The sequence below is a fragment of the Hippopotamus amphibius genome, chromosome 9 (genome assembly GCF_030028045.1).
Source record: "Hippopotamus amphibius kiboko isolate mHipAmp2 chromosome 9, mHipAmp2.hap2, whole genome shotgun sequence".
Taxonomy (NCBI): domain Eukaryota; kingdom Metazoa; phylum Chordata; class Mammalia; order Artiodactyla; family Hippopotamidae; genus Hippopotamus; species Hippopotamus amphibius.
Genome location: NC_080194.1, coordinates 106,221,413 through 106,236,235, shown reverse-complemented (window position 1 = coordinate 106,236,235; position 14,823 = coordinate 106,221,413). Strand labels below are relative to the sequence as shown.

The 14,823-nt window shown below is 55.4% G+C and overlaps 1 protein-coding gene across 1 annotated transcript; it reads right to left on the bottom strand.

Annotated features, from left to right (window-relative positions):
- Nucleotides 1-3,364: 3,364 nt before the first annotated feature.
- On the bottom strand, nt 3,365-5,350 carry FZD9 (frizzled class receptor 9). The gene has a single exon (XM_057750969.1). It carries the CDS (start codon nt 5,348-5,350, stop codon nt 3,578-3,580), a length of 1,773 nt encoding a protein of 590 aa, XP_057606952.1. The 3' UTR covers nt 3,365-3,577.
- Nucleotides 5,351-14,823: the final 9,473 nt, after the last annotated feature.

Below are 14,823 nucleotides of genomic sequence, written 5' to 3'. Positions count from 1 at the left end.
GGGCTTTGCGCCAGGCCTGTGCCAAGCACTTGGAGATTTTCAGTCCTGCAGGGGAGGAAGTGGTTTGCCCCAAGGTCAAATTGAATTTGACCAGCCCTCACACCCTGGAGAAGGGAGTTGTGCAACCTGCAAGCATCTTCTCTATAGTCACAGTTGACTTAGGGCTCCCAGCCCACCCACACCTGTGAAGTCCTGTTGCTGGGGTGGGTTTCTTAGGCTACACTAGGACAGTGCCTCTGTCACCTCACCTAGGGTCTGTATCCTGGTTCTATTCAACCATCCCAGCCCATTCCTCCCTATCAGGGTGTGACCCAAATTAGGAGACATCGAATTTGGGTTGACTACTGCAACTGGAGATGAGAACTTTTTCCCTGAGGGCAAGGGTTCTGAACCATTACTCTGGCAATCATCAGAGACCTCTCCCTCGTCCTGCCTACTGTTCTTTCTCCTCAAACCCTGTCCCTGGGGAGGGGGCACAGTCAGGGGTGGCAGTGAGCTGGTGACTGGATTCCAAAGCCTCAAGGGTGGTGCCACTTCCACTAGGGAACCAGGTCTCCCACTTGCCTGAGAGCCAGGGTCTCCCCAGCAGGGTACCAAGCGAGATACTTAAACCAGGTAAGAGGAGAAGGTTGCTCTTCCATTATTCCCCCTGCGCAGGACCCCCAGACCTTTTCACACCAGGATTGTCCTGGAGCTTCCTCCTTCAGGGTGGGACTGAGCAGAGAGTGAGGGCAGCTACTGGCCCCCCAGGACCACTTCTCAATTAAGATCACCCCTGCTGATACTGGTGAACTTTGAATTGTTTTCCTGGAACTGATACGACTGAGGTCAGGGCTCAGAAGTTCCTTTAAGAACAAGCTCAGGCTCAGCCGGCACGGACACAGGCATGGACACACGCACAGATGTGCTGCTCTAAGGGGTCCTGTGCTGGGCTACCAGGCCCCTGAAGGAAGGGGCGGGGGTGGGGCGCACAAGATGCACAGGCCAGCAGGTGTTGGCTTCAGAGGCATTTCTTTCGGGTTCTGGAATCTCTTTGGGGGTGAGGGGAGGTCCCACCTGTGGGACAGGTTGCTCTGGACAAAACCGCCCTAGGTTATAACACCCACCGTGTCCATTCTCACGCTATGCCCAGATGGACTCCATGGTGTGGTAAAGTCACAGAAGCACTGGAGGCCACAGTCTCCCTGGCTGTGTGATCTTGAACCAGCCAAGCCCTTCAGACACTTCCCTTGTCTGTAAAATGGGGAGAGGTGGATCAGATGGAGGACTTCTGTAAAAAGTCTTTAATAATGTTTCCTTCTTCCTTTTCCTCCAGGGTCTGGGACTTTTCCATAGTGTCGTCCAGCACTGAGAAGCCTTAACTGGCAAGGCCCGCCCTCCCTCCCTCCCTCCTTCCCTCCCAGGTCCTGGCCCAAGTGAACCATCTCAGCCTCAAAGCAGAGCCCCCTTGGGGCCTGTCCTGATTGCACTGCCCCCCTCCCCCCCAACCCAGTTGTCCTGGAAGCCAGTCTTGTTTCTGCTGAGCGGGACATAGCCAAGTGCCCCCCACCCCCGTCCACTGACTGGCAAGGAATTGGGTGAACTGGTGCCACTCCTGATGCCCACCCTCCCTTCCACCCTTGGCCCGTACATGTCACTTGCCTTTCTCCTCCCCTGTTTCCAGAATCCTCTCCTTTGGCTCCAGCTGCTCCTGCCCTAGTGCAGGCCCTCAGCGGCTTCAGCTCAGCTCCACGTAATTCTGGCCTATAAGCCAAGCTCTGTGCAGCCACTGCCCGCCACCCCCCCCCCCCGGCCCCGCCCCAACTTGGGCCCCTGTCACCTTCAGTAAGCTCATTCCGTTTCTCGGACTCTCCCCGGGAGAGTTGCAACATGTTAGGGTCACTTGGCTTCACTGGTCAAAGAAGGCACGAGGACTTAGCTGTGCTCTATGAGAAGGGAAGGATTTAGATTGGGGGGGCGGGTACACATTCCACCTGCAAGAAGCAAAGATGTGAGGGTTGCAGAATTCCCTTAAGGGGTCAGTATTGTTCCTTGTGAGGGACAGCCCTTTTCCTCTCACCTCTTGAGGGAGCTGACACGACCTGTTTGATTTCCATTTGGCTTCGTTCTTGTTCCTGTGAGACTGGTGGTTGGTGCAGCGTAAAGGGCTCTGACCAGAGAGATGCTGAGTTTGGGGGCTCAACTCTACTGTGATATGAAGCAGTTGACCTTGAGCCTCCCTTGGGCTGGCATTGGGACCGGACCCTGGGGCCTCCTGACAGTGACACTGAACATGTCGTGCACCCAGGGACAGGAACCAAGACCTTCAGCTGGCTGGAGTCACAGTGGCCAAAGCAGAGGCTAGGATAGGACCCTGAGGTCTGACTCCACGCTGACAGGGTCTCTAGGACGGCCACACACACAAGTGGCACAGGTCATGGCAGCCCCAGGGCCTCTCCCCGGCACACAGATCAGCACGGTACCTTTTCCTGTGCCGGTACACGAATGTGGGAGCTGCCTCAGGGGAGCCATGCACACGCCCCAGCATCTGTCCTTCTCACTGCTGTGCCCAGCACCTCAAATCTTTCCACGGTCCTTTAGGAGCTGGGGACTCAATCCCCACCTATCCTCAAGGGCTGTCTCTATGCCTGTGTCTGCTACCAAGATGCCCATCTAGCAGCCCAGAACCATCTCCACCCAAAGGGATGAGGGGGGTGGGGTGCCTTGACTAGGGCTCCAAGGAGGGAAGTGGCTACAACAGTGATCTTCGAAGGGAGGGGACAGCAGAATGGTCCAGAAAGACAGTGGGAACAGATCCTGAGCCTCCGAGGGAAACTTTGAGACAGGCTGATGCCCTCTTTTTTTTTTTTAATACAAATGAGGAAAGCAGAGTCTTACAGCCCCCAAACAGGCTAGACTCCCTGGGGCCAGAGGGGAGAGTGTTGTCCCAGGGGATTCCCTGAGTATCCCAACAGGCATCCCAGTCTCACTTTGGGAAGCAGGAACCCAGGGCTCAGACAGGCAAGCAGGTTGCCAAAAGGAGCAAAGAGGAGAAAACACACACCCACAGAATCTGGGACTCCTGCAAAACAGTTGTTTCACGGCAGGATGTCCTCCTGATTGATGGAGAGCCAGAAAACAGGGTCTGGGGATGAGCCCAGAGCCCACCCCCAGCTCTCCTCACAAGGGAGACTCCTGCAGGGCCCTCACCCTCCTACCTTCCCCCTCTCCAGTCCAGAGAAGACAGCGGTGCCACACGGGGGTTTATTCGTCACAGCTTCCAGAGAAACTCAACAATAAATTACATCATTAAATAAACTCTGCTGGACCACACCCCCTTCTACTCCTCCTCCTCTCCACATGCCCCCCCCAGGGCCCTGTGGGGACCCAGCCAGGCCCACCCCTTTGCTCTAGGCAACAGGGGAGTGAGCCTCACTGGGTTCTGACAAGTGAGGGTTGAAGGAGAGTCTCCCCGCCCTGGTCCTCGGCCCCTCGCACTCACTTGCCTGACCTTGACAGCTGGGCAGCTGCTAGTCAGCTGTCTCCTCCGAAGGGGGGCTAGGAGGGCGCGACAGCCGCCCCACGCAGGCCTGTGTCCCTAGAGGTGTGTGGGGTTCTCCAGAGAAGGATCCGTCTTAGTCATGTGCAAGACCACGGTGGGGGCCTTATAGTGGCAGTGGGTGCCACGGCCATAGCCCCCAGGGGTCCGGCAGGCCTTCGCCCGGGCCCGGCCAGCTGCCATCTTGCGGTGGCACAGGCTCTGCCAGGTCTGGAAAGTCTTGGAGCTCCATACCCAGACGCCGCTGGTGATGCCCACCACCAGCGACATGAAGATCTTGAGCATAAAGACAGCCACGGTGGGCACTGAGCCCCCTTGCAGCGAGCAGTCCCTCCGGCCACCGGGCATGGTGGCTGCCGAGCAGGGTTGCTCTGTGGCCCGCAGGCGCCAGAAGTCCATGTTGAGGCGTTCATAGACGTAGCACACAATGACGCAGGTGGCAGGCACAGTGTAGAGGATGGAGAAGACCCCAATCTTGACCATGAGCTTCTCCAGCTTCTCCGTGTTGGTACCCCCTGTCTTCATGATCTTGCGGATGTGGAAGAGGGCCACAAAGCCGGTCAGAAGGAAGCTAGTGCCCAGCACCAGGTAGCAGGAGAGGGGCACCAGCACAAAGCCAGTGAGGGCCCCTGCATCCATGCTGGCCACGTAACAGAGCCCGGTCAGCTCATCCCCTGCCACCTTACGCAGCGTCAGGATAACGATGGTCTTGAGAGCCGGCAGGCCCCAGGCCGCCATGTGGAAGTAGCTGCCGTGGGCCTCGATGGCCTCGTGACCCCATTTCTTGCCGGCTGCCAGGAACCAGGTGAGGGTCAGTACCACCCACCATAGCGAGCTGGCCATGCCGAAGTAGTAGAGCAGCAGGAAGACGAGGGTGCAGCCCGTGTTCTCCAGGCCCTCCTGGATCACGTAGAGCGCACCCGCCTCCTGGTCGCAGGCCACGCTCTGGGCCCCAGCCACGGCCCGGATGAGGAAGGCCAGCGAGTAGACGTTGTAGCACATGGAGAGGAAGATGATGGGGCGCTCCGGGTACTGGAAGCGGTGAGGTTCCAGCAGGAAGGTGAGCACGGTGAAGGCGGTGGAGAAGAAGCACAGCGCCGACCACACAGCCATCCAGACGAGGGCGAAGTCCTTGTCGCGCCGCGACCAGAACACCTCGACGCCGGGCCCGCAGCGCGGTGCGCACGAGCGGCTCTTCTCCACGTATTGGAACTTTTCCGGGTTCTCGCAGGTGCCGCCGCCGGCGCCTAGGGCGGCGTCGCCGGGGGGCCGCGCGGGCCGCGGCGCCACGGGCAGCATGCCCAGGCCCTTATGGGGCTCGGCAGGGCCGGCCGTGGCGTTCTCAGGCGCCTCCATGCAGAGCGCGTGCGGGTCGTTGCGCGTGGGCAGCCGGGCGCAGTCCAGCGAGTCCGGCCAGCCGAAGTTGAACTGCTCCATGATGGGCGCGCAGCGCAGGCGCGCCTGCTCGCACATGGGCCGGCAGGCGGGAATGGGCGTCGAGACCTGGTCGGTGCACATGGGCGCGTAGAGCGAGCACAGGAAGAAGCGCAGGTGGCTGTGGCAGCCGTACTGCACGAGCGGCGCGAACTCGGCCAGCTCGGCGGCCGCCTCGCCCTGCGACGTGTGGCCCAGCAGGTTGGGCATACGGGTCAGGTTGTAGCCGATGCCGCGGCACATGGGGATCTCCACCGCCTGGCACGGCGCCGGCCCGCGCCCGCGCTCCGGGTCGAAGCGGCCGATCTCCAGCGCCGCGCCGCCCGCCGCCAGCAGCTGCCACAGCAGCAGCGCCCGGCGGAGCGGCGGCACGGCCATCCCGGACGGCCCCGGCCGGGGGCCGGAGGGCGGCCCCGCCTCACTCGGGCCGCGCCGTCCGGCGCCCCCGTGCCCGCCCGCCACGTCGCGGGGCGCGGGCCATAGCCGGGCCGGCCGCGTGTGTCCGGGAGCGACCGGGCGCCCTGGGAAGCGTGCGGGGAAGCCGCCCGAGGAAAAGGAGGCGCTGAGCTGCCGAACCGCCACCGCCGCGGCCGCTCGAACGGCCGCCGAGCCGCAGCGGACACCGCCTCCCGGGGCCGCGGCTACTAGCCTGGGGGGCGGGGGCGCCGAGACGACACGCCCAGGGCCGGGCCCACCGCGGGGCAGACACGCCCAGGGGCGGGCCCTCCGCGCGCCGGGCACGCCCCCGTCCGGGCTTTAAAGGCGCAGCGTCTCGCAGCTGCACCGGGAGGCGCCGACCTGAGCGCGGTCTGGCGGCGCGGGGGTGTACAAGCCGCCTCGTCTGCCCTCTCACACTCGGCCCTTCCCCTGCTGGGTGGCTGCTGCCCAACGTCTCCCCACGACAGGACGCTCAGCCCGAGGGCTTCCCTGCCCTCATACCGCGTCACCTCTTTTCACCCCAGGCGGCACCATTTCTAAGGCTTCTACGCGTGGGACGCCTCGACCTTGTACTCTGGGACAATTCAAGTGCAGCCTCTGTCTCTTCACTAGTTGTAGGTGGCTCTGGCCTCTTCGCTCTGTTTTCTTTTCTGCAAAACAGGCAGATAATCCTGTAAAAACGAACAATTCATTTGTTGCTCACGTGCTACTTACCCGTCACACTGCGCACTTGACCTCATGGTCTCTTCTCCGCAGTCCAGGAACGCTACCTTCTCCCTTTCCCAGGCGGGCCTCGGGAGAGGTGTCACCTTATCCGCGGGAGGCTCTGCGGTCTAGGGTGCCCCCTTGACACCTCCGGACCGCTTGAAAACTGCTTCCACAGAGCTGGAGGACCCAGTCTCCCTCTGCCCGCTCCCCTCCTGTCCTCTACGCTCCTAGGTACACAGGGTTTCCCCTGTGAATTCCTCTCTGCCCAGGAAGCCTGCCGCTCTCTGCCGGAACCCCCTTCACCCCCCCACTCCCCCTCCCCACCCCCAGGGGCCCCAGAGAGCCCCCTGCTCCTTCCTGTGTCTGCAGAGCAGGGGGCCGCATACAGCGACACCCATGAACTATTTTAGTTCACCTCATACCCCCCTCACTTAAACGTGACAGCCTTCAGGATACCAGATTATGCTTCCACGGGCAGCACCTAAACCGTGGCAAGGGGAGAGGACTGTCCTTCCCTTTGTACAGATGGAACCAATCAAGGCAGTCCTAGGCATATGACTCAGCCTCGTGGCGACAGGTGACAAATAAGTGAGTGAAGACTGAGACTGCGACCCCTGAGCTGCCCACACCACCCCACTCATCCACCCTAAGATTAGGAAGGTGTTTCTGAGAGGCTGGGGTAGCCAGGGGCCACCTGGAGTCCCAAAGCTGCTCAGCCCTCACCCCTCTGCCCAGCTAGATTTCCACCATGGTTCCCGGGTAGTTTTGTGGGTGAAACCCAAGTGCATCCAGCAGACCACCCAAGGGGCCCTGCTCTGGTCTGGAGCTCCCTTTGAGACTGCCTCCTTCCTGCCTGGCCCACCCCTGTCTGCCCGCACCCTCTTGGCCTAGACGCACCTGGAAGACTCAGACTCATATCCCGCGTGAGCACTAGGCATAGGTCCAGCCCTAGCAGCTGCTCAGGGATGCTTAGCAGATGAAGGATTGAGGAGTGGCCTGCACTGCAGGGGGCCTAGAAAACTGGTTGAGGACCCAAGGTGAGCCAAGTGGGCCCTGGGCCAGGCATTTTACACAGTGACCTTTTAAACTCTAATAGCCCTTCAAGTGCCCATTTTACAGATGAAAAATGGATACTCAGAAAACTCAAGATATTTGCTGGGATTACACAGCTCACAAGCGTCAAGGCTGGCATTCAGGCTCTTATACTGCATGAGGCTGCCTGTCACCACCAGAGAAAGGGCCCAGCTGGCCCCGCTCAGCCAACACTGCTCTGCTGTAGAGCCTGGCATGTGGTAGGGGTGCAGCAAGGAGTTGGGGCAGGGGCTGTAATTAGTGCTCACCTCCTCTTAGAGAGCTGTGCTGGAGTGGGGAAGGGAGAAGGACACAGCCTCTCGCTCTCCAAAAGGACCCAAGAGATTGGGACTCCGTGGAGATGCAGCCAGCCCTCTGCCCAGCATGAAATTTATATTTGGCCCACCTGAGCCCTGAGAAGTGCAGCAGCAAGCTCCTGAACGTCCCAAAGAGGTAGCACAGAAATAGAGTAATTTTGAGATAAGGACCTGACTTTGACCACCTGGTCAAGGAGGTTCCCGAAATGCCAGTGGCAGCTTCCCACTGCCGGGGGGAAGTTCGTGCTCCCGCGGATGGCAGCAGAAGCCCTTCCAGGTGTAGCCCCACCCACATCTTCCTTTTCTGCCACAACCAACTCCTTGGAAACCCATGCCATGTCATGCCTCCAATCTCCCGGCCACTCGAGAAGGCCCTTCTCTTCTGCTGTGTTGGGCACACCAGCCTCCTAGGGGCAGCCCCCCAGCTCTCCTGGAAGGGGCTGGAGGCTCTGCTCTGTGGGCCCAGAGTCCTTGCCCCACCCACTGTCCCCCACTTGTACACCCACGTACTGTAAGCCTTCCATCCATCCCCTCCCTCTGCCCCAATGCCAGCAGCTGCTCAAGGACCCTGGGGACATTTTATTTCTCTCTGTATCTTGCCCCAAGGAGGCACAGATGCATGGACAGTAGTGGTGCATGGCCTGAGCCCCCACATCATAGTGTCTGTAGTGGTAGAGGAGGGAGCTCTGGAGCTGCCCCTCTGCAGGCAGCCGGATTGGGAGGCAGAGAATGCTGGAGGCTTCCCCCTGCTAGGACTGGCCTGGGAGCCAGGTTTTTCTTGTGCCCCTGCCCCCAACCAGGGTGGGGGGGGGGCGGGGTTGGGGTGGGGGAGGCCTTCCTCTGGCAGCCATAGTGGGGAGGATGCCCCAGGAGCTATGGCATGCCAGGCTTGTCACCATGACAACAGCTGCTCCTGGGAAGCCAGAGGTGGGGGTGTGGAACAGCCCCTCCCCCATGCAGATGCTGCCTGGGAGAGAAAAGGCCTCTTGGGCTGCCTGCCCACCCACCCTGCTTTGTCACTCAATCCCAGTCTTTGCAAAGGCAGAACAATAGGCCAGGCACTCACTGAAAAGGAGACTATGAGGAGGACCAGCCGGGAGGAGGGAGATTACCATCAATGCCCACCCCCCCACTCCTGCTCACTGGGCAGAGGGGTCAGAATCAAGCGAGGTGGGAACAGAACCCCTCCCAACTCCTCCTCCCAGGAGAGATGACTCCCTTCCAGGGGCCCTTGGCTGTAGGCCAATGAGCTGCCCTGCACAAGTGGGAAGGGACATCCTCCCGACCTGTGTCCCCCAATTCCAACCCTCTAGTCTTCCCACACTCCTGGAGAGCCTTCTTACCACGTCCTCCTTGACTGTAGCCACCACTCACCCCTACCAGACGCATGCTGACCCTTCCCCAACTTGACCCTGATACTGCCTCCTCCAGGATGACCCCCTGCCCGATGGCCCTAGTGCCTGCCATCACTGTGCCTGTCTCTCCACAAACTTGGGAGTTTCAGGAGGTCAGGAGACGGGCCATGCTCCTGGGTGTCTAGCTTGGAATAGGCTCCCATAAATGTCTGTTAAATGAAAGATTGTCATAATGAGGAGGTAGCTGCAGATCCTTCTGGAAGAGGCTGCATGTAAATGGGGCCTGGGGTTGGGGAAGGAGTACTGATTGGACCCTGGGGGACAGAGGTATCCATGTGAGTAAGCAGGAACCAGGAGGAGGGCCATCCTGCACCTCCTCCAGGTGCCCAGGACAGGCCTCAGGAGGGGCTGCTGGTGCTGATGAAGGGCTCAGTGGGTATAACACTGACACCCGGGCTGGGGCAGGGGTGGAGTGACACAGCAGTGGGCGCCAGCACGTGCGCATGCTGTGTAGGTGGGTCTGGAGGCGAGTTAAGTGTGTATACACACACAAGGACATTCAGGGGCCTGGTTATGCCTGCATGTGCACACACTCGCCCTTGCACGGGGCAGGCTCAGGGAATGGGCCCACCTCCCAGCAGCTCGAGCCCTGCTGCTGCCTCAGGGTCCCTTTACTGGGATGTCAAGGGCTGGACTAGACTCTTCTATTCTTACTAAAGAAGCATTAAAAAACTTTCTTATTAAGGCTTTTAAAATTTTAATTACTAATTCCCTTGCAACCCTTGTCCTCAGGTAATTAGTATCAGGAGGTCAGGCATCTCCTGCCACCAACAAAGGCTTAATTTCCAAAATAAACAACAGCTCATATAGCTCAATATCAAAAAAACAAACAACCCACCAAAACATGGGCGGAAGACTTAAATAGACATTTCTCCAAAGAAGACATACCGATGGCCAATAGGCACATGAAAAGCTACTCAACATCACAAATTATCAGAGAAATGCAAATCAAAAGTATAATGAGGTACCACCTCACACTAGTCAGAATGGCCGTCATCAAAATGTCTGCAAATAATAAATGCTGGACAGCGTGTGGAGAAAAGAAAACCCTACTACACTGTTGGTGGGAATGTAAGCTGGTGCAGCCACTACAGAGAACAGTATGGAGGTTCCTTAAAAAACTAAAACTAGAACTACCATATGATCCAGCAACCCCACTTCTGGGCATCTATCTGGAAAAGATGAAAACTCGAATTTGAAAAGACACATGCACCCCAGTGTTCACAGTGGCACTATTTACAATAGCCAGGACATGGAAGCAACCTAAGTGTCCATCTACAGAGGAGTGGATAAAGAAGATATATACACAATGGAATATTACTCAGCCATAAGAAAGAATGAAATAATGCCATTTGCAGCAGCATGGATGGACCTAGAGATTATCATACTAAGTGAAGTAAGTCAGAGAAAGACAAATATACAGTATCACTTATATGTAAAATCTAAAAAAATGATACAAATGAACTTATTTACAAAACAGAAATAGACACACAGGGACCTTCCCGGTGGTCCAGTGGTAAAGACTCTGCCTTGCAATGCAGGGGACACAGGTTGATCCCTGGTCTGGGAACTAAGATCCCACATTCCACAGGGCAACTAAGCCCATGCATTGCAACTACTGAGCCCACATGCCACAACTAGAGAGAGGAAAAAAAAAAACCTGCATGCCACAACTAGAGAGAAGCCCATGCGCCACAACGAAAGACCCCACTTGCCTAAACAAAGATCCTGTGTGCAGCAACTAAGACCCGATGCAACCAAAAAAATAAAGAAAACAAAGTAAATAAATATTTTTTTAAAAAAGAAAAGAAACAGACTCACGGACATAGAAAAGAAACTTATGATTACCAAAGGGAAAGGGTGTAGGGTGGGATAAATTAGGAGTTTGGGATTAACATACACACACTACTATGTATAAAAAAGATAAACAATAAGGACCTACTGCATAGCACAGGGAACTGTATCTTGTAAAAACCTATAATATTGTAGAAAAGAATCTGAAAAAGAATATCTATATCTATATAACTGAATGACTATCTTGTACACTTGAAACTAACACTACATTGTAAATCAACTCTACTCCAATTTAAAAAAAAAAAGAGTTCAGGCTTCTCTTCTGATACTTTTTTCTAGGCTTTACAAACAAATACTCGTTGTGCAGTCTTTTCTGATCTTTTCTTTCTTTTACTAAAATGGAATTAATATTGTACATTTTACACCTCATTTTTCTCACCTAAGAATCTATCATGAATAGATGGATGGACATATGATAGAGAATAAGTGTAATAAAATATTAATGGTAGAATCTCGTGGGCATTCAGGTGCTCCCTATAAACAAAATTTTCTGCATATTTTTACATTGTCACAATAAAATATTTGAAAAATAATCTATCATGAATGTCTTTCCAGGTCAACACACAGGATCCAACCCATCCTTTTTAATAGCCATTCTGATTTCCACATTGTGGGTTTACTACAAACGACTCAACCAGTCTCCTAGGGATAGATATGTAGGTTGTTTCTGCTTTGATCTCAACATAGGTAGACGTATATAGTTTCAGGATCTGCAAACTGTGGCCCGTAGTCCAAATCTGGCCCACTGCCTGTTTTTATAAATAAAGCTTTATTGGAACACTGCTATGCTCATTGTTTTATGTAGAATCTGTGGTTGCTTTCCAGCTATAGTACATTGGCAGAATCGAGTAGTTATAATAGAGACCAAATGGCCTGCAAAGCCAAAAACATTTACTATCTGGCCCTTTGCACAAGATGTTTGCTGACCCCTGAGTGTACTTGTGCTTTTATTTCCATAGCATAGACTCTGAGAACTTGCTGGGTCGATGGGTCTTTGAATTTTTTTTACAGCATTATCGAGGTACACTACTGATGTGCAATTAGCTTGCACATATTTGTTTATTTATTTGTTTTTTCTTTTTAATTTTCATTTTTTTTTGGGGGGGTACACCAAGTTCAATCATCTGTTTTTATACACATAGCTTGCACATATTTAAAGTGTACAATTCGATGCATTTTGACATAAGGATATACTTGGGAAATCACAATTGATCCAGGTAATAAGTATCCTCTAGTTAAAATGCAGCTCTCTTACTGTGAAGTAGTAAATTAAAATGTTAATAACTGGTATATGTATCAATATATGGTCATACGGTGTGAAATGAGCTTAATAAAACCACCATTTATTAAGTATTAATTTACATCTCATTTAATCCTCGTAACACCTCATGAGGTGGTTATTACCCTAAATGCTAGATGAGGAAACAGGCTTAGAAAGAGTGGAGGAAATTCGCTTCAGGCTAGTGATAGCATCCAGGTTAAAAAAATCCATCATACTCTTTACCACTCACAAGTGGAGTCCACAATACGGCATAAATGAACCATCTACAAAACAGAAACAGACTCACAGACACACAGAACAGACTTGTGGCTGCCAAGGGGGTGGGGAGGGAAGGACTGGGAGTGTGGGATTAGCAGATGCAAACTAGTATACATAGGATGGATAAACAACAAGGTCCCACTCTATAGCACAGGGAATTATATTCTATATCCTGTGATCAACCACAATGGAAAAGCACACACACACAAAAAGAATGTCTTTATGTATATAACTAAGTCACTTTTCTGTACAGCAGAGATTGGCACAACACTATAAATCAACAATACTTCAATTTAAAAAATTAAAAAATAATTTTAAAAAATCATATTCTTCACTTCCCAAAGTTTTTTTGTGCCTTCCCTCCCTTTCCCAGGCAGCCACAGAACTGCTGTCACTATAGATCAGTTTGCATTTAGTTTATATAAGTGGAAGTTTAAGGTGACGTTATGGGAATATGGAGCAGCGAACATTAATTGGACGCCTCCTTTGTGCCCCCACAGCACGTGACATGGACTGGGCTGGGCGCTGGGTGCACGAGATGAAGCTGCCTTCTGTTTGCTCATGGTCAGCTGATTAATCATGACCACTCTGGGGTCAGCTGATGTCTGTGACTAGAGAGAGAAGCTGGGGCGGGTGTCAGAGAAGGTGATACTTGAACAGGGTCGCATAGCCCACTGGGAGCCAGGCAGGAGACAGGGGGTGTTCTAGACAGAGGGAACAGCCTTTGCAGAAGCTTTGGAGAGAAAACAGAAGCAGCCTCCCGGGGCCCACAGCAGAGGCTGGAAAGCTGGGATTGACCCTCCAGCCATGGGGAGGCATGCGTCGGAAGGTTTTAAGGGAGGGAGGGCTTTACACGGTCTGTATAGAGTGCTACCAGGGGCAAAGGACAAGCGAGGGCTCTGCTGGGGGCGGGTGGGGACCAGAAGAGGCGACAAGTGTGTGAGTCCTGGAGAGGAAGGGAGGGCATTTGCGGCTGCGGCTCTGGGGGAGCTGCTGGGAAAGGGTGTGGCATTTGCGTGCCCAGGGGCACCCCCACCTCCGGAGACCCCCATCCTGCGTTCCTCCCCCCCAACCCCTGCCAGGGCGCTGCGGCCACCCTGCGGCCAGGACGGGCCAGAGGCGCCTGGTGCTGCTGAAAGCCGCTTTTGTGCGGCCGCTCAAGCTCCTGTTTCGTTGATGTTGGAACCTGCGGCTTATTTATCCAACTCGAAGGGAAATTCAGCAGCAGAAGAGGGGAAAAAAATAACCTCAGCTGCCGAGCTAAGAGGAAAGAGGCCCTAGCCTGGCCTCTGCCTGGCCCCCACCACTCTGCCCGGCCCAGCCAGCAGCCTCAGATGGAGCCCAGGCTCTCCCAGCAGCTGTGGGCCTCACTCTGCCCCCGGAGAGGGGGGCCTGGTGGGCCTGGGACCCTCCCCACCCCGCTGGCTCCTCCCAGGGAAAGTCACCTGCCACCAGGATAAGCAGGCCCTCACCATGGCTTCAGCTCATCGCTGTGCCCCACCTCTGCCAGGGGAAGCTCCTGGGTAGCGGTCCCTAGTGTGTTCTGGAACCCTTCTTCTGTCCCCACAAACCCTCCCTACAGCCAACGCAGGCCCTGGCTTCAGGCCACGCTGCCTCTCAAGGTGTGAGGGCAGAGCCCAACGAGGCCCATCGGATGCGGAGGCGTGACCTTTAACCACTCCAGACCCTGTCGTCCCTCAGGTAGGGGTGGACGTGTGGAGGAAAAGGTGTGGACGTTGCCCCCAGGCCCTCCCACCACACCCAGCCCAGGGAGGGCCTTCCAGCTCTCCATGGCACAGCCCGCCTCCCCTTCCTTTTGTCCAACAGTCGCTGTGCCTGGTGAGGGCCTTTCACACCCATCACTTTGTTTGCCCCCATTTTACAGATGAGGAAACTGAGCCTTGGGAGGCTGCAAGGTGGAGCCTGTGGCTTGCCTCACTTCTCTCTGAGGTCATCCCACCGGACGGGTCCACGTGCTCCCCTGGCCCAGTCAGCGGGTCTGAGACCTCACTGGCCTCTCTCCACAGGGGGCTGCACCAGAAACTCCCATGGGCAAGGAGTGTGTCCCTACGCATCTTGGCTTCTCCTGGTCCTTGCCCCGGTCCTGACTTTTCCTGGGTGTGTGGTGGGGTGAGGCAAGGGGAAGTTATTCCATGTGAAGGACAGAAGCCCCCCTTCCCCAGCCTCCTGCCCACAGGTCTTTTTCTGTTGCTTGTGTTACCACTTCTGCAGGCGCCACACAGGGAACACCTCGAGTATATTTTTGAGGTGTCCAGGCAGTGGGAGGCGATGACACAGGTGCTGGATCCACTGGCTTGGACTCAAATCGTACCCCACAGCTGTCATCTTAGCTCATGTGCCCAGCCTCTCTGGGCTGCACTTCACCTGGCCGTTAAGGGAACACTCCGGTGGTGCCTGTGTCCCAGGGCTGCTAGGAGGGTTGGCTAATCTGCACAGTGTGGGCCAGGGCTCTGCATTCAAGTGGGTGTCTCATCACTGCCAGTCCAC